Source organism: Glycine soja, chromosome 13 (genome assembly GCF_004193775.1).
Source record: "Glycine soja cultivar W05 chromosome 13, ASM419377v2, whole genome shotgun sequence".
Lineage (NCBI taxonomy): Eukaryota > Viridiplantae > Streptophyta > Magnoliopsida > Fabales > Fabaceae > Glycine > Glycine soja.
The window spans coordinates 3,961,262-3,988,880 of record NC_041014.1 but is presented as its reverse complement, the minus strand read 5'-3'; the positions used below and the strand labels follow the sequence as shown (position 1 = coordinate 3,988,880).

Here is a 27,619-nt window from a genome sequence, read left to right as displayed (position 1 = left end):
TTTTACAATGTAGAGTTACACTGTGTAAATTAATTACCCAATGTAAACCCTTTTCACAATCATAGCAAATCTCTAGTCACCAATGGGGAAAGGGGCTGACAATTCCTTGCCACACCCTTCCTGAATCCTCTCTTTAGCCACTTCAACACTCAACCTTCACACACCACCCTCCTAACCAATCAAAATTCATGCATACCCCTCACACTCACTCTCTACTCATTTTCCCTCAACTTAGCAAACAAGTTAGGTTCTCTCTCTCTCTCACCAAAAACGCTTCAGATGACCCTCAATTGAACCAAGAGCACTCATATCCTCTTCTGAAACACACAAATTCGTTAACCGCCAAGTAGGAAGGAAGAGTCACTCTAAAATCTTTGCACTAGTTTTGTGTTGTGCTTGCAAGGCTTGGAAGCTTACATAATCTTAACCACCTCTTCCTCTAATTTTCATGTAGCAGTGAAATCTATGGTCAGGGGGTCTTTTTGGTGAACGCAACCCTGGAAACCATGGTGATTTGATCCTCCATTTCATTGCACACATCAAAAGTATCTTTTTTTATAGTTTTTTTTGCAACTGTGCTTTGACAAGCTAAGATCTTTTTCTTTGCATGCATGACTTATCTTCTTCTTTTGTTCATTTTCATGCTTTAGAAGAGCTCCCAATACAAAGGAGACTTTTCCATGTTTTTTTTTATATTTTATAAAGAAAGTTTGGATTTTCGAAAATGGGCAATGATTAGGGAGAGGTTGGCTGGAAGGCTTAGTTCTCTGGACAAGTCTCGAGGTTTCAAGCCTTGAATGAAACTTACCTGTTGGTTTTTCGTGAAATTGTTTTTAACTCTAGACACAATTTTCAACACCTTTAGTGTTCAAGACCTTGAGAGATGGGGTCATTTTGAAGCCCATCTATGACATGCAAAGTGACTAACTTGTTGTGCAACAAGTGTCTGATTGTGCTCAATTTTTTGTAACTTTTAGCTTATGTGGTTGTCATCTGAACAAAAGGTTTGCTTTTTATGAAAATATAGAAATAAATTCTATTTAGACATGTAAATTTCAAAAAATATGGATTTCATCTTCATTTTCTAAAGGCCTAGCAAAACGGAGTTGAATAAGAAAGGAAATATTTAGGTTTTGGGAAAAGTGTTAGAAATAAAATTTTACTGGGAGCAACATAGGGAGAATTTTTGTGTAATTTTTACCTTGCTTAGAAGAAAGTTTTTTAGTTTCACACTGTAAAAAATATAATTCTTTTTGGTTTTGGGAAGAGGTATAAATTCGCAAATCTTTGACCTATGTCCAAACTGAAGTGCTCTCTGTCTTGCTGCCTTGTTGAAATTTTTATGTGTTTTTGTAGATTTTTGCTAATGAAGTACTTTAACTTGTTGGAAAGATAAGAAATTTTCCTTTAAGGCTGTATGAAAAATTTTCAATCATAAATTTTTTTGATAAATTTTAAAGAGGCTTGAATGTTCTATGCTTTTAAAACCTAGGGTCTTTAATGCATGTTACTTGATGTATTGAATCATTAAATTTTCACTATGTGTTGATGTGTTTCCTTGTTAATTTTTTGTCTAAGGATTGTTTGCTGAATTTAATGATTTCAATGAGTTAAGACCTGTTTTTTGATTATTGAAAGGCCAAAGGAGTGTGAATTTTGAGCAACTATAACTATGGAATGTAATGTTTTAATTGGAGACCGGGAGGTGTGACATCAGGCACTGTTGCACGTGATCTTTTGTGTGTGACCTGGTTGGCTTGCAACTGGAGACGATAATGATTTGTACGCTAAGACCTATGTGTGGTAGATACAAGGACTCGGGCACGAGTCCTGGTGTCAACTAGGACAATGTTCTAATGGGCATAGTGCATCTCGAAAGGCATGCACCAGGTGTGGATTAGAACCCCGTTCTAGTGAACATTGTGTGTCTCGAACGACGTACAATGCTTTACGTTAGTTTGCAAGAACATGAACATAAGTACCCATGTGACTAGGATGTTTCCTTCGAGAGATTAATGCGCTTGAGAGACGTACAAGGAAATTTAGACTCTCAACGGTATGCGAAGATTTTTTTCAAGAGATTCGACTTTGGGGGACATGCAGGAAGTTATGAGAGTTCTCTAAAAGATGATCGATTGGCGGTTTCCACCAAGAGGTGTAGATGAGATTCCTATTTTGTGATTATCTTAAGTTTGATTGATTCTCGGACTTGGTTCACCTTTCTACGATGTTTTGTACCTATGCAATTGGGCCCCACGGTAATGACAAAGTAAGCACTCGGTGAGGAGTGATAGAGGATTAAATCCTTAGAGTTAGGATGGCCTTACAGGTGGTACCTGGGTTATGTTCACTAACTTATTGTTTCTTGGGGATATGGTGTTGAGGTTGAGGTCTCATTTTCCATAGTGCCAACTTGGCAATCCTGACAAATGCAAGACATAACTAGCTAGTGAGAGCTTGCCATCTTACCATGGCATAGGGTGTACTCCTGGTAATCACTCAAAATAAAATTTTGTAACTCCAATGAGTTTTGGGAGTTTCAGTGGCGGTTGGCTAATGTGATCTATATGATTGAGTTAGTAAAAAGAGACACCTTAGGATGCATGTAAGACCTAGTGAATAACCCCAATGCAGTGGTTGTTATCCTTGTGTGTTTTGACTTGACTTACGGTTTTTGTATTTTGGCTAATGAAGCAAAATGACTCACCCCTTATGTTTTTATTTTAGGATCATACTACGGGTAAAGAGATGACACTATCTCGAGGATAAGTGCACTTGGAGACGATGGATACACGATGTGATCAGAGGCGTAGATCACTTCCTTGGGTATACTGGTTAATTATGCTCAAACACCTACTGACTTATGCTTGGGTGTAGTTTCCAAATTGGCTTGGGTGTTAGAGATTACTACTCTAAGTCCAAGACCTTTATCTCTCAATGTATTTGTTATGGGTAGGCCTAGGCTTCAGACTTTTATTTCTATATTCAACCATCGGATTCCATTATATGCGCCTTGACTCACTCATGCCCTTGGATGTATTTAACACTTTCAAAACTCAGTATGCTTGTGTATTTATGCACTCTTTACATGTATTTCAACAGTTTTAAGTTATTTAATTTCTCTTTCCTTTCATCTAGAAAGGTTGTTGATTGACAATGATCTTAGGCTCTTAGATAAAGGTGAAGTTGTGAGGAGTTTTATAATGTTATCCTTATATTTGTATTTTCTTCTGATAGCCATAAAACCATTAATGATATTTTTTAATATTTGAAACATTTTATCATTAGTTTCTATGTATTTCATTTTCAATATATTGTATTGATCCACCAACATATACAATCTTCATTTTTTGAACTTAGTTCAATCACAAGTGAAAGTCAAGGTGACTTATATTTCCTTTGCAACCATACATGAATATGTTGTAGTTTTGAGTATTGCAAAAGACAAAGTCCCATGTTGCTTGGGATAGCTTTGGCTCAAGTGTTTATATACCATTTTGTGATATGGACTTTCAAAGTGGCTACCAGGAGATGGAAGTCTCATGCACATGAGCATGAGTTGTGTGGGTTTGTCATAGTGCAAATCCACTAATTTTACCCTCCCCCTTGTGAGTGCAATCCTTTTACGTTTTATTCAATTAAATTATTTTGAGATTTATTTTGAATTCAAAAAGCACGCCTATCCAAAAGTCCCAATTTTAATGAGACAGTTTTTTTATTTGATCCAATTACGAAAATCATGGGATTTTCCTTCTAAACCCAATAAATATGAGTCTCTTTGACACTATTTTTTCACATCAAGAATTATCTCACCTCGTTTTTCTTCTCTAGTTTGCTTTCTCTGTTCCTAGGTTTAAGTTTTAGCCCTTGCTAGTTTTGTAGCCTCATAATGTATGAGAAGTTCCTGTTGTGTCATGAGGGACTTGCATGGGATACCGCAGATAAATCTTTTAGGGGCATTGCCAAAACACACCTCATGAAGAAATCATTTGTGATAAAAAAAACCAACTTAGAGAGAATACGATGACATTTTTGTAAATAAATATAACAACTTTACGAGAGTTTTTCAAAAACCGTCTTAGAAGGTTGTCATTCTAAGATAATTGTGCGAAAACCCTCTTAGAAAACTGTCATTTTAAGACATTTTTTACAAAACAGTCTTAGAATATTTTATACTATTTTTAATATTTCATTTCTCCTTCCACCTTCTCGCGCTCTCACTTTTCAACTTCCGCTTCGACTCCCCCTCTAGGGTTCCCAAGCCATCACCTCTCGCGCTTTCATTTTGAGGTTTGGCTCCACCTCTGCTCTCACCTGCAATGCCCTTTCCCTTCCTTTATGTTTTGGTTTGGCTCCACATCATTCACTCTCATTGACCGAATTTTCACGCATCCCACCATATAAACCTCGCATTCACTAAAAGTCTTGAAATACATACTCTTCTCATATTTCTCAGTCACCAGAACTTATTTCTACCTTCACTTCGCACATCTTGAACCCTCTCTTTCCAACAACTAGGTTAAAGTTCATCAATGGCTGGTTGTGGCAAAACCCTAGGGTCCAACACTGCCAAAAAGGCCACCTCAAGGAGTAGCAAAGCCGGCCTCCAATTCCCTGTCGACCTATCGCCTGTTTCCTCGAGGCCGGAAAATATATCGAGCGTGTTGGCGTCGGTGCTCCCGCTTACCTCGCCACTATCCTCGAATATCTCACAGCCGAGGTAATAGCCGCAATTTTAAATCTGATTTTGAAATTATCTCACCATGTGATTCGATCTAGGGTTTTGAATTTCAATTGGTTTAATTTCCCCTAATACTTGTATGTTTTTTGAGCAATTGGATGATTGGAAAATTGGAATTTGATGTTTTTATTTTTTAAGTTTTGGAGTTGGTTGGAAACGCTGCAAGAGACAATAAGAAGACTCGAATTGTGTCGCGCCACATTCGATTGGTGATGAGGAACGATGAAGAATTAAACAATGCTTGAATCGTTATTGCATTAATTAGCTTTCTTTTTTTTTGTAAGATTTTATGTTCTTTATCCACATGATATAAATGCTCATTGGTTCAGCTCAATGGTTATTAATTTATTTCCTTTTGACTTTAGTTTATTCTTTATAAATTATTTAGATATGTTATGTCACTTAAATAGTTATTAAAGCAATATATATGATTTGTTATATGTTACATGATTTCATGAATAAATCTTCTTTATTAGGCAAAAAAAATAGTGTTTTTTTTTAATTTTCCTTTTTTTAAAAGACATTCGAAGACGGTTTTTGCGAAAACCGTTTTAGAATTCTCAATTTTTAAATTTTTTGATAAAAAAAAAACATTCTAAGACGATTATTTGAAAAACCGTCTACAATCTAAGACATTTTTTTGGAAAAACCATCTTAGAATTCTCAATTTTGAACCTTTTGTTTTTAAAAAAAATATATTCTAAGACAATTATTTGATTAAAAACTGTCTTAGAATAATAACTTTTTTAAGATGGTTTTTTAAGAATCATCGTGGAAAGTCTTCACTTTCCATGATGTTGGATTCAAAGACGATTCAAAACCGTCTTTGAATGCTTTGAAAAATCATGGTGGAACGCTGTTTTTCCAGTAAGTACAAGGTTGTGTCCAATAGCATATACCTAATCATATATTCTATTATTTTATAAGGAAAAAGATTATAAGGTATCATACTTTTATATTCAATTGAATCTTGCTTACATTTTCTATAGCCTATTTTTCCCTTAAGAAAGGAATCCCTAGAGGTGATTTTGGAACATTATAATCACCATTAACAGTAATACTCCAAAGTGTGTATTAACTAGATTTCATGAACATTTTCATCGTGTCCCTCTAATAAGGATTTTTATATTCAAAGAATGTTATAGAATGTTTTTTAGGAGCCAATTAAAGTACAAATGATATGACATAAAATTTAAGTTATAAACAATGATAAGGAGGGAAATGGTTACATAAGATTAATTAGAACATGACTATTGAATGGTTACATAAATAAAACAAAATTTTATTTATGATCATCTTTCAGAAAGTTTGAATAGGTATAGGCTTATTGTGAAGTGATATTGGAAAAGAAATATAAAACTATGGTATGATTAAGTAATTTAAAAGATTAACAAAAGAAACGGATTGTGGAAAAATAAAAAAATAAAAACAAAAAACATTCTCATGGAAGATAACATGCCTAGAAATGTGATATTTGTTAATTTTTAGGATTAAGAAACTGATTGTGTCATTGATATTCTTTATAACTAGCATAATGGCAAACAAAAATTATCAATGATGCATGTTAAAAAATTTATCACAAAAAAAAACAGTGATAACATGCATGTTAAGAGTAGTGATACTTAAGTTGAATAACAAAGGAAACCAAAAACCTTTAGATTATATTGTGTAAATAAATTGATGACAGAAAATGATGAAGAAATAAAGAAAGCTACAAATATAGAGACTATGAACATTATCAAGGGAAACGTAATGCATTATTTCTACCCTTTTAGTTTGTAGTATATAGAAATAAACATTAGGACTTAACACCTTTATCATGAAAAAATTTAGGAAACACAAAATATTGTGTTTAGTCTCATATTCACATTGGACAAATTAATTTATAATAGTGTGAAATTGAGCATGCATCCAAAGGAATCATGTTGAAATATAACAAAATGATTTTTTTCCATAATGGAAAAATTCATACATAAGAAAGATTGATACTTACCTCTTCTAACGACGCATTTCCAGCCCTTTCCCCAATCCCATTAATGGTTACTTCTAATTGCCGTGCACCTGTACGAGCACCCTGAGAGTAACCAAGACTATGTAAAAATTGCTATGTAGTTCAATTGTCCAAATTAACTAGTGGAGTTGTACGTTATACCTCGATGGTGTTAGCCGTAGCAAGCCCAAGATCATTATGGCAATGAGTCGAAATAATAACATTCGCAATTCCTGGGGTATTGTCTTTTATATCAACAATTAATTTTCCTAACTCCAATGGCATTACTATACCTACAGTGTCGGCTATGTTCACTGTTGTTGCCCCGGCTTCAATAACTACTCCAAGAATTTCATAGAGAAATTCTCTATCTGATCTGTTATCATATTGAACAATACAAAATAAAGGTTCAAAATTCTTAAATACAACAATATTTAAAACAAACAATTATGTACATAATATTCCGTAGATACAACATTTTATTAAACAAGTGCTATATAGATCATCCTGGTGATATGAAGCTTTAAAATTGTGATGTTTATTGGTATTGAATTCACTACATACTTAAGTAATAAAAATTAAATAGGCATTGTTGTTACATAATCTAGAAAATGTTAAACAATTTCTACTACGCATAACTAGTGCATACAAATAATTGAGAATGGTTAAGAAAACCCTAACAAAATATGTAAAACTTTCTAAAAATGTAGTTATTTTTCTGTTATATATATCTTTCTTTAAAGACAACTCTATTTAGAGATACAATCTGACACTACATATGGATACTTCTTTCAATAGAGATTTAAACTTTAATTCATCATATACTAAAGGTCTAGTCCCTTCCACTAAACCAACCCCCATTAGTTGTTGTTAGTTATTTAGTCCTTAAAATAAAAGTATTTGAAATTAATATATTTAGGTTAAATTAATTTGTAGGTCTCTAAACTATTTAACATTATTTTTTAATCAATTCCTTGAATTTTAGTTTCAATTAGGTCCTTAAACCTGTACTTGTTTTTAATTGTGTCATTTTTTCTAACTCTCATTATGGAAAATGAATCACAAGAACCTAATTAGTCTTTGAATCTAGTATTGTCACCTCTACAAGTCTACACTATGCATTTTCATCTCTCTAGGCCAATATTCACACCTCTTTATGAAAGTATATATGATCGCCTCTTCATGTAAGTCTTCTCGCCTCTATAAATTCTAAATCTAGTATTCTTAATCAAGTTTTTCAACCGATATTTCTCACCTCTCTAGATCCACTCAACTCAATTATTCTTTTACAAGTCTCTCCAAGCTTCATTCTACAACAACCCGCTCAAACTCACGTAATTGACTAAGGCAGTTAATTTTTCGTAAAGGCCGTTATACAGAAGGACCCAAGTAAAAAAAAAACAATAAGTTCGAGAACCCAATTAACAAAAATAGTTCCGGAAACATTAAAAAAATATATCAAAGTTCAAGGATTTACGAATTAATTGAACGTATTATTTATTGGTCATTTCAATCCTAAACATTAGGATATATAGTTTGATCTTTCATGTTGATATTTATTATGCATTTTAGTCCCTAATACATGTAAATTAATTTGACCTCTAACATCAAAGATAACAATGAACCTAGGGGCCGAATTTTGTTTAATCGCCAACTTTCAATACTAACGGTTGATTTTTTCAGTGCAAATATTTGTTTTTTCAAAAAATGGATTATTTAATAAGCTAGGAGCTACCTTAAAATAAAAAAGCTAAGAGCTAAGTTATCTTTTAATATCTATCTTAGGAACCAAATTGATTTACTATTGTCGAAGACGAGAGTTAGATTTATTTTTTCATAATATCATATATCAAATTAAACAGTGGTACCAATTTTTGAGAGTAAATGCTTTATTTTACCTTTTATAGCCTATGATACATATTTTTTCTGATGTACACACCACTTCACTTTAGACACTTTGCATAGGTTAAATAGGACATTTTATACTGGATATTATGGTGATGTAGACATGGTGATACACAAAGTCAGAATTTTTTAAATTAGTTCTAACTGAATTGATGTAAAATATTTCTTTTTCTACATCGGTTCTATACAAGTGTGTCATTTCCATTTTCCAAATGTGAATACTAGTTCCATATGTGAATGTTTGGTTGTCACAATTGCTAGTTCCAAATACAAATGGTTTTGTCATTGTTGGTGCTCACAATGTGCAATGTTGTGGATGTAATTGAGGTTTCACCATTTGGTTGATACTTTACTCATTTTCTCCATGAGTATCCTCAATACCCTTTTCTATTTTTGTACATTGTCACCCCTTAATCCCTAAAGTCTGAAAACCCTTCATAGACCCACCACATCCCAACCCTTATTTGGCCCAACCTCTCAAACCTAGTCCACCAAGAAGCCCTTCCACACCCTCTTCACTAAAGTCATGGGCCACTCCAAAATATTACCACCATTGATAATGAAAGAAATAGCACCAAGAAGTGAAATTGAATTGAAGAATAACCTAAAGCCTTTTCACTATGTTTACCAATCAACAACCTCTTACGTAGAGGGAACTAAAGCCATAGGTTCATATCTACATATCCTTACTGAAGATGATCTTCCTCATGCCCACAAGATTCACAATGTTGTTTTAGATGTGAATGATGGCGGTGTCAAAGATAGAGTGCCAGAGGTGGAGGAGCTTCGACATCATGCCAATGATCTTCAATGTCAAATCACTGACATTTTATTTGGACTTGAATGAGGGTTTCTTCTTCAGAATCTTGGTTTTGAATCGAGTTGGGGTGTTTGACGAGGTTGGGAATGAAGAATGGACGTTTTAGATACAAATAAAACATAAAAGTTTTTAAATTTGTTGTATTTATAATTATAACTAGTATAAGATAACATTTTACATTAGTTCAATTTATATAGATGACGTTGTTGTGCATGGCTCATGTTTTATGAGCGGACAAATGTTGGAGTGTAGTAAAGAATAGCACAATAAAGCATAAGCATCTACCCTTTGGGCTTAGCTTGAGTCACTTGTTGTTGGCTTACGATGTGGGTAATGGTACAGGGGTGAAGCCCTCGTGGTACGATACAAGGATAATGTTGTACGTACAAGATATTGTAAGTGGTTTGTAATATATTATTTTATAAACATATGTAACCCTGATTTCAAACAAGGATAAAAGAAACAACTGTTCCTCTCCTGAGGACGTGGGCAAACTTGCCGAATCTCGTAAATCTTGTGTTAGTGTGTGCGATTACTCTATTGTAGAATTCTGATTTCTATTACTAACAACTCTAGAGATATAGTTGGAGTGCAAGTGTATAGTTGAAGTCACACGATGGATAGTTTTGGAAAACTTGAATAACATATAAGTGAGAAAAAGATCCACAAAGTTAATGCCTTAAGGTTTTGGGTTAAAGTGTGGTGTCAAGTTCACTTGTGTGGTTTGTTCATGGCCCATTGGTGAATATCTCTCCTCATATTTCCTAGCACATGTAAACATGTATTTTTACATCAATTATAATTAAATACAATCAATGTAAAAAAGATTGTTATAATTACAAAAATGTAACCACATTGTTTTAGATTAGTTGTTTTGCAACTAATCTAGAATCCTATTGTAAAATTCAAATTTTGTTGTAGTGACAATTGTAACATCCCAAATTTTATGGACTTTAGTAATAAAATAAAATAGACCCCTTCTATGGAAATAGTCTTCATTTAATGGTTAAAGGATACCTTTAGCCATTATTAATAATACTCACCTTATATTAGGATTTGACAGGAACAAGATATTAGGATCCATATCGGTACCCAAGGCCCACCACATCTAACACACATTCATGTTCTTATAAGATGAGGGAAGGGAGAGTTAGAGAGAGAAATAAAAAAGAAAGGGAAAGTTAGAGAGAAGGAGGAGAAAAGAAGAAGAGGAAGAGAGAAAAGAGAGCTTAGATCCAGAGATTAGGTGAGTGCTTCCTTCCTTTGTCTTCCTTATCCCTCCATAGTTGTTTCATGTTTTCCCCGTTTTTCCTTTGAACCCTAAATATGAATTTTTGATAGATTATGGATGACCATAAGAAGACATTCACAACCAGATTAGAATGTTAGTTCGAAGGGCTAAGGTTGGGCTTGGGACTTTAAGCTTAGCATGAGGTTCCTCATGTTGGGTGTGTGGGAGGCAAAAAGAGGGGGTTTGAGTTTCTAAAATTCATGTTAAGCATGGAAATACCTTAGGTTGGGAGTGAGACTATTAGAATTAGAATTAAAGTTGTTTGAGGACTAATGTGCAATCTATGCTTGTTTATTTCACTACCTCCCATGCATGTTATTTGTATAGTTGTTATTGCTTGGAGTTCTTATTAAATCTTATTTATGGATTGTGGATGTAGTTGTGTAGCTAAATGTGGTTTTATTCATATGATTGTTGCATATGCTTAGGATTGTATGGAACGATAAACCTCTTAATAAGATATAGTTATGACATTTAAGACTATACCTCATGTTACTATACCTCATGTGCGGAAGTGAAATCTAATAATAAAGATATTACAAGCAACACAGTTGTAGAAAAAAACTAGAAATTTTTTTATTGTATGATGTAAGGTAAATCAACACATTAGATGAGGACGTGTGTAATTGGAATCTACCCTTAGTGGTTGGAGAGGGGTTATACCTATAGAAATTTGATGTAAGCTACCTAGAAAGGTACGTTGGAAGTTATGCGTCACAGAGAGAGAGGTGATGTAAACCCAATATTTAGGCAATTTAGAGTAAAGTAAATGCTATGCACATTCCTATCCAATGTTATACTGAAGTCAAGTGAAACCCTAGTGAGCAATCAAGAGTAAGAATTATGTTTAGGTGCATTAGTGCACTAGTGGTCTTAGATTTGGTATAGGAGATCAATTCTAATGGCCTAAGTAAAGATTAAGGTATGATCCAACACACATATAATGTTGATGTTCTGGGGCAATAGTTGTGAGGTATATAAGAAAAAGAGAAAGCATGAGAGTTAAGAAAAGGATATCTAGAATGGAGAGTCGGCTTAGAGTCTTTAGAGCACTCATTGAGATATGTATCATCCTTTTTAGTTTTATGTTTAAGTTAAGCAGGTGAATGTGCTCAAGGAGAAGCTTGGAGCATGGAGCTACTTGGAAAAAGTTTAGTATGGTTTGTGTCTCCCAATGTATGGGATTTTAGTGGATGTTAATGTATCTTTCTTATGTTTTTGTAAAAGACATATGAGTCAAGAGATTTGTATTAGTTTGTTCATGTAATGTATGTTTTAACTTTTAAGTTTTAGTTTCTGCGTAGGTTACTCTCATAATTTTTATATGCTAAGTTTTATAATTTAGTGATATAAAAAGACAAATGTAATATCCCATTGGGTGTGATAGACCAATCAACATGCATGAAGCCCAACACGGAAGGCCCCAAAGGAAGGTCACACCTCTTCAACATTTTTGCAATTACGTTTAAGTGCTGATGTTCCAAAAGCATAGCTGGACGTTGTTAGAATTCTATTATTTAGTGCATGTCTTTGTCAAGTGATGGGTAGCAGTATGCTATTAGGCAATTATATTTATTTATGCTTGTCGGGTTGATGTTAGCGCTTGTTCCCCATTATAATATTTGTATTTCCGTGTAGTGCTTATCATTTGGTGCCCTACTAGTGCCTATATATAGGATAGCGCACTGTAGGAGGAATAAGAAGAAAATATCCAGCTCTCTCTCTCTCTCTCTCTCTCTCTCTCTATTCTGAATACTCTCCTTCATCCTCTTGTAGCTCCTGTAGCTTTACGTAACACTGGTGCTTTCATTGAGTTAAATCATGGAGGAATCCACTCGCTCTAAATCCAACCTCGATTGTTTGGAGGATGCGATAGCCAAGCTCGCTGTAACTCAAGCATCAATGTCAACCAAGCTCAACGACCTTCATCAGAAACTAGCGGTTATGGAGTCCATTCACCATTCTTCGGTCTCGTCTTCCACACACTCCCCCGCTTCTTCCGTATCTCTGTCTATGCAACCATATTGCATGAAACTCGAAGTTCCATGTTTTGATGGGTCTGACCCGATGGGTTGGCTATTCAAAATCAATCAGTTCTTTAAATATCATGCAACACCGGACCATAAGCGATTAACAATTGCCTTGTTCTACATGGACGAACCTGCGCTCGCGTGGTATCAATGGATGTCATGCAATGGCCAGATTACATCATGGCTTGGATTCTTGCAAGCTTTGGAGTCTCGCTTTGCGCCTTCTCACTTTGATGATCCCACCGGTTCCTGTTCAAACTCATCCAACAAGATTCCGTGAGTAACTACTCTTTGACTTCGAGGCTTTGGCTAACAAAATAATAGGCCTTCCGCCTCCTTTTTTATTAAGTTGTTTTATCTCCAGCCTTTCACCAAAAATATGATGGGAAGTCCAAGCGCTCCAACCTCTTTCCCTTAGTCAAGCCATCGCTCTCGTGCGGCTTCAGGAGGAGAAGTTTTGTGACTTACGTCATCCAACCCACTCTCATGCTTACTCTCTGCATTCCTTCGGCCCTCGTCCCCCTCAACCAAATATTTCACCAACCCCACCATTACTCCTACCTCCACCCTTATTACCCACACCACCAAAACTCTCCATACCTTTCAAACGCCTCTCACCTGAAGAAATAGCCATACGCTAAGAGAAGGGACTTTGCTTTAATTGTGACGAGTGGTTTAGCCGCGACCATCAATGCTCTTCCAAATTTTTTCTACTGATAGCTGATGATGATGAACTTTCACCGGAAGAGATGCCACCAACTAAAGCTTTTCCGGTTGCACAGGAACCTGATGATCCACTTCCAACTCAAATTAGCTTCCATGCCATCTCAGGGCACATGGCACCAGAAACGTTACGCGTGATGGGGTCTATCTCTGACCAGAAAGTCCTCATTTTGGTGGACAGAGGTAGTACTCATAACTTCATCCAAGAACGCTTGGTCACCATGCTAGGGCCATATGCACAGTCTACTCCACCATTACACATTATGATTGGTAATGGTATCGAGATTGAATGTCTACAAATTTGAAAGCACGTTTCGCTTAAGCTCTAGGGACATGGATTCACTATAAATCTTCATGTTCTACCCTTATGTGGAGATGATCTAGTGCTGGGTGTGTAATGGCTCAAGTCACTGGGTCCAATCTTGACGGATTACACAGACTTGACTATGAAATTCAAGCACCACAACAAGATCATCGAACTTCACAGTGAACGTGATTACACCATTTGCGGGATCAATCACTATCAACTCAAAGGGATGGTTCAAATAGATGGCGTCAATGCTTTTTTCCATATCGACCGCATGAACCCTAAGCTCCCTTCTAACCAACAAACACAACCCCTGACCCAAGACCCAACCATCATTTCCCTACTTCACCGATACCATATCCTTTTCCAACCACCAACCACTTTACCCCTACCCCGCAATATTACCCACACCATTAACCTTCTCCCAAACTCCCTTCCCATTAACGTCTGACCCTACAGAAACCTCCATTTTCAAAAGCATGAGATTGAGACTTAGGTCGAAGCCATGTTGAGCAATGGTATCATCAGACCCAGTCGGAGCTCATTCTCCTCGTCGATTTTATTGGTCAAGAAGCACGATGGTTCCTGGCGTTTTTGCGTTGATTACAGAGCATTAAACACCATTACTATTAAAGATGGATTTCCGATTCCAAATATTGATGAGTTCTTGGATGAGCTTGGTGGTGCAAGCTGGTTTACCAAACTCGATTTGCTACAAGAGTATCACTAGATACTTGTGCGCGAGGACAATGTACATAAAACTGTATTCCGCACTCACCATGGGCATTACGAATTCCTTGTAATGCCCTTTGGCTTTTGCAATGCTCCTTCTTTACTCCAAGCATTGATGAACACCACCTTTAAACCCTTCCTGCGTAAATTCATTATTGTCTTCTTCGATGATATTTTAATTTACAGTCAGACATTCGCAAACCACCTTCAACATTTGAATTATGCTTTTTGGATCCTACAAGATGGTCAATTCTTCCTTAAGTTATCTAAATGTTGTGTCTTCCAACAACAAATTGAATACTTGGGTCATGTGGTGTCCGCTACTGGTGTTCAGCCCTTTCCCGACAAGATACTTGCCATTCAACAATGGCCATGACCCACCTCCCTTAAAGCCCTGCGGGGATTTTTGGGTCTCACAGGTTTTTATAGATGCTTCATCAAAGGATATGCTACCATAGCAGCCCCTCTGATTCATCCCTTGACCAAGGAACACCTCATCTGGTCACCGGAGGTCCTACTAGCCTTTCATGCATTACAAGAGGCAGTCAGCTCAGCACCAGTGCTATGCCTACCAGCACCCCATAGCTTTTTTCAGTAAACCATTGTGCCCTAAGCTTCTTCAAGCCTCCACCTATGTTAGTGAATTATGCGCCATAACAGCTGCTGTAAAAAAATGGAGACAATACCTATTGGGTCATGATTATTCTCACTAACCATAGGAGTCTCAAGGAACTAATGGCTCAAACTATCCAGACACCGGAGCAACAGAAGTATCTCACGCGTTTAATGGGATATGATTTTATCATACAATATTGCTTTGGCCGCTCCAATGTGATCACAAATGCCTTATCTTGTACCTTTGACCATTCCAAGGGAATGGTCCTCACTTTGTTAATGCCACATTTCTTTTTTATAGATGAACTAAAAGGAGAGCTAGCTGATAACCCCGAGTTTAATGCTCTACGACAAGACTTACAAGAGAACCCAACCAATCGTCCTACTCTAACTTACAGTGATGGGTTGGTCTTACAAAATGGTCGCATTTGGCTGCCCAACAAACTGAACTTCATCAGGCTTTTGTTGCATAAATTCCACTCCACACCCACAGGCAGTCATATGGGTGTCACAAAAGCTTTGGCCAGACTACAGGACAACTTCACCTGGAATTCTATTCGACAGGACGTTCATGATTTTGTTGCACAGTGCCTCAATTGTCGACACACCAAATATGTGACCAGGAAACCAGCAGATTGTATCTCCACTACCTTTTCCTACTCAGCCATAGGAGAACTTATCACTCGATTTTCATTGTCGAATTACCGATATATAAAGGAAACACCACAATACTGGTTGTTGTATATCGATTCTCCAAAGGTATTCATTTGGGCCTTCTTCCATCTCAATATATTGCCTATCAAGTTGCCACTCCTTTCCTGGACATAGTTTCCAAGCTTCGTGGCATGCCTCGGAGCTTAGTCTCCGACAGAGACCCCTTGTTTATTAGTAAGTTCTGGCAAGAACTGTTTAAGCTATCTGGCACAAAGTTACACTTAAGCTTGACTTATCATCCTCAATCTAATGGTCAAACCGAGGTTATGAACCGCATAATTGAGCAATTTATGTGTGCCTTCGTTCATCATCGCCCATCGCCATGGGGTAAGTTCTTACCTTGGGTCGAGTGGTCGTATAATACTTCCAGAAATACTAGCACTGGAACCTCCCCATTTGAGGTCACATACGACAATAAACCATCGGCAATCCTTTAGTATATCACAAGCTCTTCTTTAGTAGAGGCAGTGGACACATTACTCACCACATGGGAGGCAGTTTTTGATAGCTTACGTCATAAATTGTTAAAAGCGCAAGCTCAAATGAAACATTTTGCAAACAATAACCATCCAAAAGTACACTATGCAAAAGGTGACTGGGCTTTGGTCAAACTCCGTCCTCAACGTCAGTCGTCCCTAACGGGCCCCAACAAGACCAAGCTCGCTAAACGTTTTTATGGCCCCTTCAAGGTTTTGGAATGTATAGGTATTGTGGCTTACAAGCTCCTTCTTCCGTAGGACTCACGTATCCACCTTGTCTTTCATTGCTCACTCCTCAAGCCATTCCGGCATGATGCAAGAAATAAACCCAGCTCACTTCCATTACCTGGAAAGGACTTCGACAACCGTCCTCTCATCACCCCTCTAACTATCCTCAATACTCGTTGGGTAGACACAAACAATGGACCTCGTTTACATGTGCTAGTGCAAAGGGCCAGTTTACCAGTTGACGACACATCTTGGGAATATTGGGCTTCATTAAAGGAGGAATATCACCTTGAGGACAAGGTGATTTTTGAAGGGATCAGGAATGATAGACCAGTCAACATGCATGAAGCCCAGCATGGAAGGCCTCAGAGGAAGGTCACACCTCCTCAACGTTTTTGCGATTACGTTTAAGTGCTAATGTTTCAAAAGCGTAGCTAGACGTTGTTAGATTCTGTTATTTAGTGCATGTCTTTGTCGAGTGATGGGTAGCATACAACAATATGTTATTAGGCAATTATATTTCTTTATGCTTGTCGAGTTGATGTTAGGGCTTGTTCCCCATTATAATATTTCTATTTTCGTGTAGTGCTTATCTTTTGGTGCCCTACAAGTGCCTATATATATGATAGCTCATTGTAGGAGGAATAAGAAGAAAATATCTAGTTCCCTCTCTATTCTGAATACTCTCCTTCTTCCTCCTGTAGCTTTACGTAACAAGTTGTTATAACAATGGTTACAGGGTAGATAGAGCCTTTAATCTCATACATATTATTCAAACTCTCAACCACTAAATCAACTGATCTAGCGGGTTAGCCTATAATATATTTGTTCTCCTCTTTTCTTTGCCAATTACCTAATCTTTATTTTTCTCAAATCTTAACGAAATATTAATTTGACACTCTTAATTTAATGCTTTCTATTAAATAAATAAAAAATATTGTTTTTAAACAAATACCAATGACATGAATAAGTTTTAAAATTTGGAACATATAGTATATCTTGAGAGGAAGAAATGATCATCGTACACTTGCCAACCTTAGAATTCAATAGTCAAATTCGGACTAGAGACAACCCATTTAAAAAGGAAGTTATCTCAATATAAAACCGGTGTTTAAAATTTAAAAGATTTCATTCTAGACTACTTTAAGAGCAACATAACTGATTAAGTGTAGTTAAATCCTTATTCAATATTTAAAACTTAGAACAAGCGTATATATGAGCTACAAAATATCATGTCAACGGCGTATATCAATAGTAATTTAATATAGATTTTACTAGGATAGAAGTGAAGGCCTTTTTTGGGAAGGAATTTCAAAGTAATTAACATTAACATGTAAGACAAATAACATAATGCGTAAAGAAGTTTGACACTTTAAAAATACATCATATCAAGAGTGATTGACCTTTGGGTCTCTCTTACAAATTATTTTCAAAAATAAGATTATTTAAAACGAATCACTGGTATGAGATCATTTAAAACTACTTAATGTCATTTTTTATAGTCTAAAAAAACTGTCAAACAATGATCATTAGTGTATTTTTTTAGATATTCAGAAGATAATCATTAGTAATTTAAACCAATCTTATGTCGGTAATTTTTGTTTTAAAACAACCTCATTTTAGTAAATAATTTGTTAAATTCCCTAAATTAGTCCATCGTCCTAGTACTTGTAACTAAAATAGTAAAATCTCTCGCTGCACAAAAGAAATTTCAACAAGAAGGTAATTAAGAAGGGCGGTTGCTTTGGCTTCACCATGGTATATTTCTGGAAAGAAATTAAACGACAGCCATGAGTGATGCCATATGGGAGCGAATTCATATTTCCGATAGGTGTGCCTTAAAGTGTAAAAAACAATAGAAACATGGTGTTGCCACTAAAAGAAAATGAAGGATTTTAATCTTCTGATACATTTATTTATTTTGAAAGAAATAAAACAACAGCCATTAGTGATGTTGTGAGAGCGAATATTTCCAATAAGTAGGTCTTAAAGTGTCACAAAATAATGGAAACATGGCTGCCACTAAAAAATATAAGGATCTTAATCTTCTGACACATATATTTATAACACAGATAGGAATAAAGTGGGTAGCCAAATAATTAACTATAACCTCTTGAATTCTTTAAAGAAAATATACTTATACTTTCCATCTATGAATCTTGTCTCATCCAATATTATAAAATTAGATATAAATGAGTCTAAAGAAAGATGAAAATTGTCTTTGAAGATAAAATTATCAAAATTCTAAAGAAATGGTAGGAATACTTTCTCTACCACTCTCTTTTTATCAGTAATTATAAATTGTAAATATGATTAGTTTTTGTCAGTGAAAAAATTTGAACTCTAATTTATTTTTCTTTCCTTCTCTTTTTAGCATTAGACCAATCTTATATTCCCATAAACTATATTTCTTATTTAATGTTTCTTTTCTGATTTAAAATTGACAATTGCTAAAATGAGAAATTTTTAATAAATTTTAGTTAATCATGAATAGGAAAGTGTGAGAGATGTTCCTAGCATTTCTCATAAACATTTAAAAGAAATTTTGATCTCTTTATTTTTTTAAAATCGTTAATTTTGATCCTATTTTAAAATAAATACATCTAATTTTCTTATTTTTTAAAATACATAATTTTAATTTTTTATTTTAAAATAAAGATATTTAGTTCTCTACTTTTTGCAAAATTTGCAGTTTTGGTCCTTTTCTCTCAATGTGAAAACATACTTTAATCACATTATGCTAATTTCTTATCAATCATGTCTTTTAAATTTGATGAAAAAATCAAAATTTACAAAAATGAAATACTAAATATGTTTATTTTAAAATATAAAGACTAAAAACGTGATCCAAAAAGAGTAAGACAAATGAAAGACTCGTACCTAGTAGCATCTTCAGCACCGAACTGAATATCATTGCAACCCAAACTCCGTGCAAACTTGACCATATCCCTGGCAATCTGAATCACCTGATCTTTACTCTTTCTCAGCTTGTGCTCCATGTGAATAGGGCTCGTAGCTATGGAAGTACAAAGCCGTGGCCTCTTAGCATACTTCACAGCCTCCCATGCAGTAGAAATGTCCTTCTCAACGCACCGACAGAAGCCAGCAATGACAGGCACATAACCATCATCATCAACAGCATTGCCAACCTCTTGTGCTATCATTTTGACGGCCATGAAGTCGCTGTTCGACGCAGAAGGGAAGCCGGGCTGGATGATGTCCACGCCCAGCTTCACCAGCTGCCGTGCGATGTCGAGCTTCTCCTTTGCTGTCATGGTGGCTCCCGGGGATTGTTCGCCGTCGCGGAGGGTGGTGTCCAAGATGCGGACGTAGGAGGAGTCGGGGATGTGGTTGGGAATGTATTGAGGGCGGAGATGAGAGAGTTTTGGGGATTGAGAACTTGGAGTGGAGGTTTTGGTTGGCATTGATGTGTGCTTGGGGATTCGAAGGAAGGAATGATGAATGAAAAGGTTTTAAGTTTTGTTGGAGAGTCGGGGTCGTTTATTTAGAGTATGATATGATATTAATCGGAATTAAATATGTTTTTTATTCCAAAAAATAGTTAAATTTTATTATTGTTCTCTGAAATTTTTTTCTTTAATGTTTGTTCTTATAATTAATTATTTTTTTTGTCTTTGCTCCCTTTAATTAGGTTTCGTCTGCTACCACATGGATAGGTGACGTGTGTCTTTAAATTGTAGGGAACATAAAAAAAATTTAGATATTTTTTTAAGATAAAAAAATATATTTAAACTTATTAAATATTATAAGTTAAATGAAGCTCTCAAAAAAATTTATAAGTTAAATGAATGAGTACTGAGACGTAACTAATCAATTTTACCCCGTAAAAAAACACTAATAATTTTAGTGTGATTTTAAAGTAATTATTTTTAAAGTTAATAAATTTATTATTATATATATAATAATAATAATTTATGATTAATGATATTATAAAAAATAATTTGTTTTACAATTTTAATATATTTTCTCATCTATTGTACTTTTATTTCTTTCTTCTTTCCTTAGGTGTTATCTAGATGTTAGGGGAAAGATATTCTCTCAAGTGGTAAAACAAAATGAGATTCTCATGTGTGAAGATTTCATCTTTAATTTTTTAAGACTTTTATTTTTTAATGAAATATATTATGTCAATATTTTTTATTTTGACAAAACATTAATAAAATTTATTGAAGGAGTAGAATCTCGTCAAATAATAATGAGCATGTTGATATACACGTTATACACGTTATACTTATTCTGTTTAATTTTGGACAAAGCAGTAGACACCGTCTGGTGTACCGTGTACGTTCCCACCGTTTTAGTCAGGTGGTGCGACACAAATATTTAAATAACCGTAATAGAATATAAAAATATATTGTATCGGTGTCCAAATATGTTTTCTAAATGACAAAGCGTGATCAATATAATTTCATAAAATAACAAAAATTGAGATACACTAATGTAATAAGAGGGAACAGTTGATTTGTTTTTTTTATATGGGCGTGTAATAAGAGAGTTTTCTATAAAAAAAAAATAGAAAGGATTTTAAATAAGAAACACAAAATATTTTTTCTCCGTATATGAATTCGTTGATTGAATTGAACTAATATCTACCGTTTTTTATATTTAAAATGCAAGTTGTATTTTAAAAGGTACACATCCTTTCAGTTATTTGAGAGCCAAATTTACCGCACTACTCGGGCTCAATAAAGGGTAATGAAACAATAGTTATCCTCAATAATCAAATGATAGCATGCCTATTAAACTAGCAATAATCTATGGCGCTGTAAAAACACATATTAAAAATTTACCGCACTGCTTAACATCTACCTACTAAGGAGAAAGAAATTATTTTGATAAATAATTATATTTATAATAGTTTATTATAAAGAATTATATAGTAGAATTTTATATTTTTTTATAGATAGTAACTTGAGATTTTGATGTATTATTATTATTATCTTAAAATGAAACGAAAAGGTTCTTTAAATTAAAATTTAAGTAAAACAGAGAATTGAAAGAATGAAAAAGAAAGAAAAAAACATGATAACAATAAAAAGAAAAAAGAAAGCAAGAATGATATTATTTTATATTTACAAATCTATTAATTCATTCAATAAATAATGTGAAATATAAAAAAACAAAGATTTTTCTAATTTTTTTATATTTCGTTTTATACATTAATTTTTTTCAAAGCAAGGCCACCTCTTGATTTCACTTTTTAAACGCATGGTCCTGTATTTTTTTTTAATAATGACAACAAATTTAATAAATATGACATTCCTTATTCAACAAAAATAAACGTGACATTTCTTGGCACCGTCCGCACAGGATGCGACCTTGCACTATTTTTGTAATGAATTAAAGGAAGTGGCGTAGAAGCAATGAAACTGTGTTCCTGACAACAAAGGGGCGTTTAGTTGGGTAAATTTGAAAATTTGCTCGTATCTTTTACACTTTAGATGCTAAAAAGAAATAGAGAGGAATTTTTTAAAAAAGAAAAAATATTATGTGAGATTGTATGTTATCTAAGTGGATATACAGAGATAAAATCTTATATTTAAATTAAGAAATAAAATCATTAAATGATAAGTATGATTAATCAAACTTGATAATTTTTAACAAATGTCAGTTAATCATAAGAGAGTGTTGAAAAAAGAATACGTTAACATTTCTTTATATAGATAAGACAAATAATATAACTTATTTAATTAAATAGAAAAAATTAGAATGATTGGACAGTTTTGATCGTTAAAGAAAATATAATTATATTTTTTAATTAAACTCTAATTAATAACACAATATATGTAATAATTATATATATATATATATATATATATATATAATTATAGTGTAATAATTATATATATATATATATATATATATATATATAATTATTAAATTTATTCAAGTAAATTTGGGTTTTTTTTTTATGTTTGATCTTGGTAAGGTTTTTTTTCATTTTAATCTTTATAAGTTTATATTTTTCTTAATTTTAATTTCTAAAACACAAACTTATAAAACAAATAAAATATTTGAATCAATAAAATTAAAAGCAATTTTCTATCTATGTAACGTTTCACGGGTTAAGTGGCATTAATTATCCACTTTCGACAAACTTGACTAGTTAATTTATTATGTTTTCTTGAGAGAAAAAAAAATAATTTTTCTTCTCTATCTATTTAAGTGTCATCGCAATTAATTTGTGTAAGAAAAAGAAGAATAGAAATATGACTTGTATCTCGGCCAAAATTGCACCAAAAGCATTGAACACCTTGCTCATAACTTCACTTCCGCCAATATCGTAATCCCTATTCGAATTTGATCTCCCTTCCAACCACAATATATAATTTAACGTTAGTTATTATTATGGTTTGAGGGCAAGTTTGGTGAGAATAATTAATTAATGTAGTAGTATTTTGAAAGCGAATGCTTAATTACCATCTTTGATTAAAACAATTAGAAGAAATATAATATATGTAAAACAATCAGAAGAAATATAATTTTTTGTTTTTATAATAATTAAATAAAAATATAGTAATAATAAATTTTAATTTTTTTACGATATAATTATTTTTACCAACATTCTATAAAAATTCTATAAAATTTAAACTCTATTATTAAAAATAATTTTTTTTCAAATTAACTAATAACAAATAATTTATATAAATGTGTGTTATATTTAAATGATAATCATGAAATAATAAAATTAAAATTATGAAATTCATTTTAAAAATTTAGTTTAATTTTTAAATGTTTACCTTTTGAATTTATTATTATTTATTAATTATTATATTTTTTTAATTAAAATATAATTAATAACACAATATATGATTTTTAAAAAAAATATATAAATAATTTTAAAAAAAATTATATTAACATCGGTTTTTTGGAAAACCAATGTTAACATCATTAGTTAACATAAAAAACCGATGTTAACGTGCATGCATTAACATCGGTTGTTTGGAAAATCGATGTTAACATATCATGCGTTAACATCGGTTTTTTGAAAAACTGATGTTAACGTGTATGCATTAACATCGGTTTTTTGGAAAATCGATATTGACATATCATACGTATAGGTTTTTGAAAAATCGATGTTAACTAATGATGTTAATATCAATTTTTTGAAAAACCGATGTTAATGTGTATGCATTAATATCAGTTTTTTGGAAAACCGATGTTAAGAATGATACTTTATTTATAAATATATCACCGTGTTTAACTTAACATTGGTTTTGTCCAAAATCGATGTTAATAAGCCGATGTTAAAACTGCTTTTTGTAGTAGTGAGAGAAGAAAAATAAGAGGAGGATGAAACGGGGATAGAAATACTAGTGAATTTATTTATTTTATAATGGCTCGCCCTTGAAATCCCAGAATAGCAAGGATCGGGTATGTGCTGCACGTTAATTTGTCTTATACGTACCATTTTTTTTCTTCTTCTCGTTTCTGCTTCCTAGTGCAGCGTAGTGACAAAATTCAAAGACAGTGGTCTTTAATTTATTGCTATTTGTCCCTAACCCCGTTGCGCTGCATTTGAGGTGTCCTATGGGAAACTTGCAACTTCTTTATTCAACTCCCAACCATTCAAATCATATAATATTAAATGGTGGATTTTTTGACTGGTTTTCGTCACCATGAAGGAAAATAAATGATATACTAGTATATTTGTGTAAATTATTATTTTATTTTATTAGTTTATAAATGTCTTTCTGTTTTATTACTTGCTGAAAATATTGAAGTAACGACTGAGTTTTATTGTGATTGGCTAAAATTGAGAACATTAAAGCTTTTTATCCATAAATTCTTTCTGGTTAAGTCATTAAACATATTAAATAATTACATTTAAATATTTTTTCTTGTGAATGTTATTATTTGCTTTACTACATAAAAACTGAGATTAAATATAAAATTAGGAAAATATATTTACTGTATTATAATTTTTAGTAAAGTAAAAATATTTTTTTTCATTTATTTAAATAATTAATATTATAAAACCGAAATATTCAAGGAAATGTATTTATTAATTTTATCTAACATATTGAATTTTTATTTATTCAATATTTCTTCCTTTTATAATTCCTAATCAGTGTTTTTCGAAACTTGTCATTTGTCAAAACATCTTTTAGGGTGTGTTTAGAAGGAATGAGAAAAATAATATTAGAGAGAAATGTTATACTTTTTTTTGAGACTCCTATCTTTTACATTTTATTTTAATTAAAAAGAAAAATTATTTTTATCTTTTCTATTTTCATGATCTAAATTAAACACACTCTTAGATTACGTTCCTTTTAGAGGAAAGAAATGTGCTAAAAGTGATTGCACCAACGAAATAGAAAAAAAGACAAACTTTCGTTCGTTCATTTTAGTAGAAAATTACAGTGAAATTTGTACAAAATTTATGCTGTCCATGCTTTCGGATTTCTCCGCTAAATTGAGAAGAAATGCAAAGAAAGAATACGGTAAAAATGTTAAAATGGGTGTTTTCAAGAATTGATGATGTGCGTGGGTCACTTTTTTAATTCATCACGTAGGGAACAAAATCAAATATAATGCAGGCACACTCGAATATGGGTTGGAGAATGAAATATGACTAGCATAATTTAGAATATGCCTATGCCTAGTAAAATTGAATTTCCGTAGAGCATCGAATTTGATGGCAGTAAAATCCATTGCACACACATAAATAAAACGTGATAAAAAAGGATACAATTTGTTTTCAAAAAAACAAAATCGTTTAAGAGAAAAATATTAAAGCAGAAAAAAACATGAGTATAATTGAAATTTCACAAATACTTTATTTATATTTTTTTATTATCTACCATATCACTTTTTTCTTATTATTTCATTTTTTTTATCTCTACCTGACAATCTTATTTTTCACTCTCTTTCATTTTTTTTCTTTTCATCTATTTTCTTTTCACATACTTTCTTTCCTTTTCTTTCATTATAATAGAACAATGTTAAAGATGAATGTCTAATAGTGCTGTAGTTGATGACAGATTTAAAAGCTTTGAAAATGGCATTATACATTCATACCATGTGACTATTTTTTTTTATGAGTATATGTGACTATAAGTGAACAAAAACGATATGACCACGAGTTTAAATTCAATTTAAGCCAAACATAAAAGAAGATCTTATGGATAAAAATAAAAGAAGAATTAATGGCATGTTGATTGATAGGTGTAACTACAATAAGCACTCCCACTTTGGCTTTAATCTGTTTTTTTTTTTCAATCCTTCCACTCCAAAGTAGTCATGCAATATGCCACCAAATAGGAGAAAGTCTGCAAATCTCTTAATTACTGGTTGGCAAGTGGAGTCCATTTGACCCACCTTACCTGAGCAAAGGGCACAGCTACTTGTCGTTTTCACGTTCTAGGTAAAAGGGTGACTTTTCATGTATCATATCCCATTGGATATCATATTGCCCTAAAAGCATAAAATGACATAACATCTAAGAACCCTTTATTTAACGTCTTGCATTTTGAAGCAACAACTTGGGTTCAATACCACAAAAGCCCTTCCTAGTTGTCAAACGAGTATAAAATGCATGTATCAGGGATTTGGATTAGTTTTCCACTTGTCCTATACTAGAAGGGCTTTATACGAGTGTTATTCAGTTTTGTCTTATAGTTTTTAATTTTGTCTCTTTCAGCTGAAACTAAGCCATGATGTCCATACTATACAATCTTTTCTGAGTTACTATTGAACCGATTTTTTTTTTTTTAAATATCAACAAGAACGATCCATTCTGGGTCCGAGGAAGCTGTAGTCTTGGCATTATTCAAAGATCTTAGCTAGTAATGTGCAATACATTTTTTGCGTAATTTGTATTTTGTTTCTCCTTTTTTTTTTTTTTTTACTGAAATCGATGAAGTACTTTTGTGACGGACAAAATTATTGTAGGTGGACAATTGTTTACGAGTATGAACAAGAAAGTTAGATTTAAATAATAATAAAGAAAATCCTTTTAGTTTTTATCCAATTCAATTTTGATTCGTATGAGTTACTTCTTAAGGTATTGGTTAATGCATTGTCACTCATTTGTGTTTTTTTTTCTCTTACAGCGAGGTTTAGTAATTTAGACTACAACGTAGAACACAAGAGCATGATTGATTAGAAAAATATATTTATATACATAAGCTTGTTTGTTAGAAAGACCCAACATTTCTACTTATTACTGTCACTTTTACTTTGCACTTTATAGTTTTTAGCATAAAAGTTTAGTTTAAATTCTGTTTGAAATTATCAATCATACATGTTCTCTCAACAATGTTTCATTTCTGAACTTAACTCAGGCTAACATTAGTTCCCTGTGTTCGATACTCGAATTCATCCGTTTTAATTTTTAAATACTTAACGATCTAGTGCGCTTTCCGGCAAACCGAATTTCCCTTGAATATATTTCTACAGATCTTGCTTAGCGAGCTCGTCTCGCTAAGCGGAAATCCACTTTTGGTGCAGAGCGTGACATTTTGCGAGGAGCGCAATTCCTCTCGAGTTGGGATTTGTGCTGAGCGGTTTTATTGGAACAAGTTTAGGTAAAACTTGAAATCTCATAATTTCAACTTAAGTCAATAAAACTCTACATAACTCAACATCCACATCAAGCAAATCACACATGGCTAATTCACACAACACCTCAACTTATCCAAATCAATCAAATAACACAAGAATTACATTAAACATCAATTTTAAGTTATCGAAATTGCAGGGCGTTACACTGAAGACCTGGGGAATGTGAATCCCATGCATGAGTTTATATGTGTATATGTGGAATTCGATTGCTTGTAATGTTGATGACAATGAGATGAGATGATGTTGATGTTGATGATGTCATTGAGATGAATGTTTGTTGTGTATGTACATGGGAGTGTAGTGACCCTGTCTGAATATCCCTAGAAAGGGAAGATGATTGGTTTAAAAATTATAAGTGTCCCTGGAGAGGGAAGGGTTTTTTTATAAAAAAAATTTAACTATCTGAGGTCAGTGTATTGTTGGAGCCCATGTTTCATACTACATAACTGCGTGAAAA

The 27,619-nt window shown here is 33.3% G+C and overlaps 1 protein-coding gene and 1 long non-coding RNA gene across 3 annotated transcripts in view; one reads left to right on the top strand and one right to left on the bottom strand.

The window, feature by feature from the left end:
- Positions 1-20,091, bottom strand: part of LOC114381177 (probable 2-isopropylmalate synthase) — a 52,153-nt gene extending 32,062 nt beyond the window's left edge. For both annotated transcript variants that reach the window (XM_028340368.1, XM_028340370.1), the window contains exons 1-3: positions 19,456-20,091; positions 6,894-7,107; positions 6,735-6,815 (exon numbers count right to left, since the gene is read on the bottom strand). In XM_028340368.1, coding sequence (XP_028196169.1) covers positions 6,735-6,815; positions 6,894-7,107; positions 19,456-20,000 — 840 coding nt within the window. In that variant the 5' untranslated portion in view covers positions 20,001-20,091. The remainder of the gene's footprint in view (positions 1-6,734; positions 6,816-6,893; positions 7,108-19,455) is intronic.
- LOC114381178 lies at positions 87-3,157 on the top strand. Its single transcript, XR_003659968.1, has 2 exons — positions 87-509; positions 2,728-3,157. It is a non-coding gene; the product is annotated as an uncharacterized LOC114381178 (long non-coding RNA).
- Positions 20,092-27,619: the final 7,528 nt, after the last annotated feature.